At 50.8% G+C, this 2,904-nt stretch overlaps 1 protein-coding gene across 1 annotated transcript in view; it reads right to left on the reverse strand.

Moving 5' to 3' along the window:
• The window catches only part of LOC112952896 (diacylglycerol kinase zeta-like), a gene marked incomplete at its 3' end in the record, with an annotated part of 8,862 nt that extends 8,713 nt beyond the window's left edge, over positions 1–149 (reverse strand). The window contains exon 1 of the mRNA XM_026045847.1: positions 13–149. Within this exon, the coding sequence (XP_025901632.1) occupies positions 13–149 (137 nt within the window). The remainder of the gene's footprint in view (positions 1–12) is intronic.
• Between the last annotated feature and the right edge of the window lie 2,755 nt (positions 150–2,904).

Below are 2,904 nucleotides of genomic sequence, written 5' to 3' on the forward strand. Positions count from 1 at the left end.
GGCGGGGCCGGCCTGCGGCGCCGCGCCAGCCAGGCCGAGGGCAGCCCCGCCTGGGAGCGCCGCCTGCCTTTGCCCGTGGGCACCGCCACCGCGCTGCTGCCGCGCCGGGAGCCCTTCCGCTGGAAGTGCCTCTTAAAAAAGGTTTCCATAGCTGTTGACATAGAAACCGGCAATTAAAGAGCCTTCTGGCCAGGCGGCAGAGATGCAAGCAGGGTCAGGGCAGGGTAGGGTAGGGCCTGGCACGCAGAGGGCACAGCAGCAGGAGAGGGCAGGAAGAAGGTGAAGCAGCAGGAAACCCACATCAGTTGCCAGAGCTCTAGGGCTGCTGCTGAGCTCTGCTCTCCCCAGCTCAGCCCTCTCTATAGGGGCAGAAAAGGAAGATGGGGAGAGGCCTGGAGCAATGAACACACAGCTGGACACTGGGATCCTCCTCCTGGAGCAAGCTGCAGGACAGGGACTGGCCTCCGGTGTACAACACACTGGTTAACAGCACCACAGGAGCAGCCAGGCCACAAGGCACCCTCTCATCCTGAGTTCAGAGCCAAACAAAGCTCTCCCTCTTCCTCTGGCAGTTTTTAGGTTTATTTTCACAGCTTAGTCAAAGGGGCTGTGATAGCAGGACAGGCATCACATGCTCTTCCTAGTTCCCTCCGGATCCCATGCTCACCACTGCAGGATCAGGGCAGTCCTAAACCCTCTTTTTGCACAGCTTCATTTTCCAAGCTCTCAAAAATCAGCTCGGCCCTCTTCAAATTTCCCAGTTCCAAGCACTGTAATGCATGGAAAAAACCTCAGCGTTCGAACGCAGCCTCCTGTCAGCACTAGGAAGACAGCTGGTTCCTGCAACTACTTCTTTGCAGAGAGCTTTGGGTGGAAAAAAAAAGTGAATGTAGGGAGTTGGAAGTGTTAAAGGGATAATTGCTCGACTTGGAGCGGCAGGGAGGAGATTTCCATTAAAAAGCGCAAAACCTTTCCTACAATACCATGTGCTGAGCCAGATGGAATAAAAGCATGTGAGCTCAATGCCTTCAGCATGGACAGCAAGACTTCCCCTGGAGAAGGTGCTCAGAAATATCTGCTGGACTACGAGCTCTGCAGAGGCTGAGCTCCCCCTGGATGATCCTGCAGAGAAATAACTCTTGCATTGCTTAAAAACGTCAGCTTTTACTACCTGGGCTACCTCACTGCCTTACTTACTACCAAAATCAGCTTACTACCCCCTCGTTTATCCCCTTGCGTTGGCCCTCCTGGTTTTCCAGGGACAACCACTCTGCCTAAGCAGCAGCTCCACTGAATTGGTTACAAATGAAAAGTGTGGATTTATGAATTCACAAGAAGAAAAACAAGGCCAGTAAAAGTGGAGCATGTAAGATGTTGCAGAGGCTAGCAGAGAGAACAGGAGTGGAGGGGGGCTAGGAAAATCTTCCCATTTGTCCTGCTGAGAAATTCCCTCTCCTGGAGGAAAGAGCTTCAACATGACCCTCAAGCTTTTCTTACTCAACTTGCAAAGTTTGAGAGTGCCAGGGCATTAGGGCTGCCCATGTAAAGTACTGTGCCACAGACAGAATCTGCTACAGCACTGGCTTAAGCATTCTCAGCTTGGCATGCAAAGGTTTAAATGTAAGAGACTGGATCCAATTAATTCCTGTGCTCCTCTGCTCTAGAGCAAACACTCCTCTTCTAACTCCTCCAGCCACTGCTTGACTTCAGCCTCTAAACAGAGAGAGTTTATCTGAGGACAACTCAAGAAACACTGATACTCACAGCTTGCTAGAAACAGATTTCTGGCTCTTCAAGTGCTACAGAGCTAGGGGACTACAGACTAAGGCAGCCTCTGGGCACACAAGCTACCAAAGTCACTCACAGCAACTGCTCCATGCTGTAAAGGGCTGCTCCTCTTCCAGTCACGAGCGTGCGGGCATGTCACTCACCGCTGCACTAAGATTAGCTGCACACATTTCTGCCTTCCTCTCTTATCATGTTTTCTTAGGCACTCACTTGCTGGCCAGCAGCCCTAGAAGACCTTTAGAACATCCTGGCCTAAACCTTGAATGCCACGGGAAGAGGCAGACGCTTCCATTTTCTGTTTGGGATATGCTTTAAGAGAGCATATGGGTGCTATTTTTTGGACTGCAAACAGGGGGTTTTGCTTAGTCCTTGTGCCATGAGTAAGCCATTGGGCTGTACCTCTTTTAGAGAAGACTACAAAGCCAAGCTTGCATTTTGGGGAGAGCAACACGTGGCTCAGTTCCCCTCGAGCCTGGTGGGCAAGGAAGCCAGCTCATAGTTTCTGTAATTTCCCTGTGCTACGACTGTACTCAGCACCACAGCCCAAGAGGGGAGAAGGAAAGTCATGCTCTCCTGAAGGAGCTGCCGTGGGACAGCAGCAGCGGAGGAGTTAAAGCCCTGTTCAATTGAAAGTAACACCAGAGCCATGTTCTCAGATAAATTTCTCAAGTTTCACCACAGCAAACAATCCAAATAGGCCCAGTGCTAAGTGATCACTAGCACATTTAATTATCCTACCACCGAGGCTCTTTCAACTTCACAGTGTGTTCTGCCAATCACTCTGCTTCCAGCCTTGATTCCGCAAGGTGCTACTCTTGTCCCTCTGCCCATCATTTGTGGGGCAACACAGTAAAAGAGATTATCAACAAAGGTCTTTGAAGTTGTCTAAACAAATGATATAAGTTAATAAACAACAGAGAACACTGCCTGGGAGTGACAAACTGCAACGAACTCTTTTTGGCAATGGTTATTGCAGGCTAGATGCCCTGCCAGAACATGTCCCAAACAAATGGATCGGGTGCTCCCTTTGCCCCGCATATTCCACCAGCATTCAGGCTGGTGTGCTGCTGGCCGAGCTGCTGCTATGGGCAGGAGGACCTCTTAATACAGCTTCCT

The sequence above is a fragment of the Nothoprocta perdicaria genome, unplaced genomic scaffold (genome assembly GCF_003342845.1).
Source record: "Nothoprocta perdicaria isolate Ctin4 unplaced genomic scaffold, notPer1 scaffold_410, whole genome shotgun sequence".
Taxonomy (NCBI): domain Eukaryota; kingdom Metazoa; phylum Chordata; class Aves; order Tinamiformes; family Tinamidae; genus Nothoprocta; species Nothoprocta perdicaria.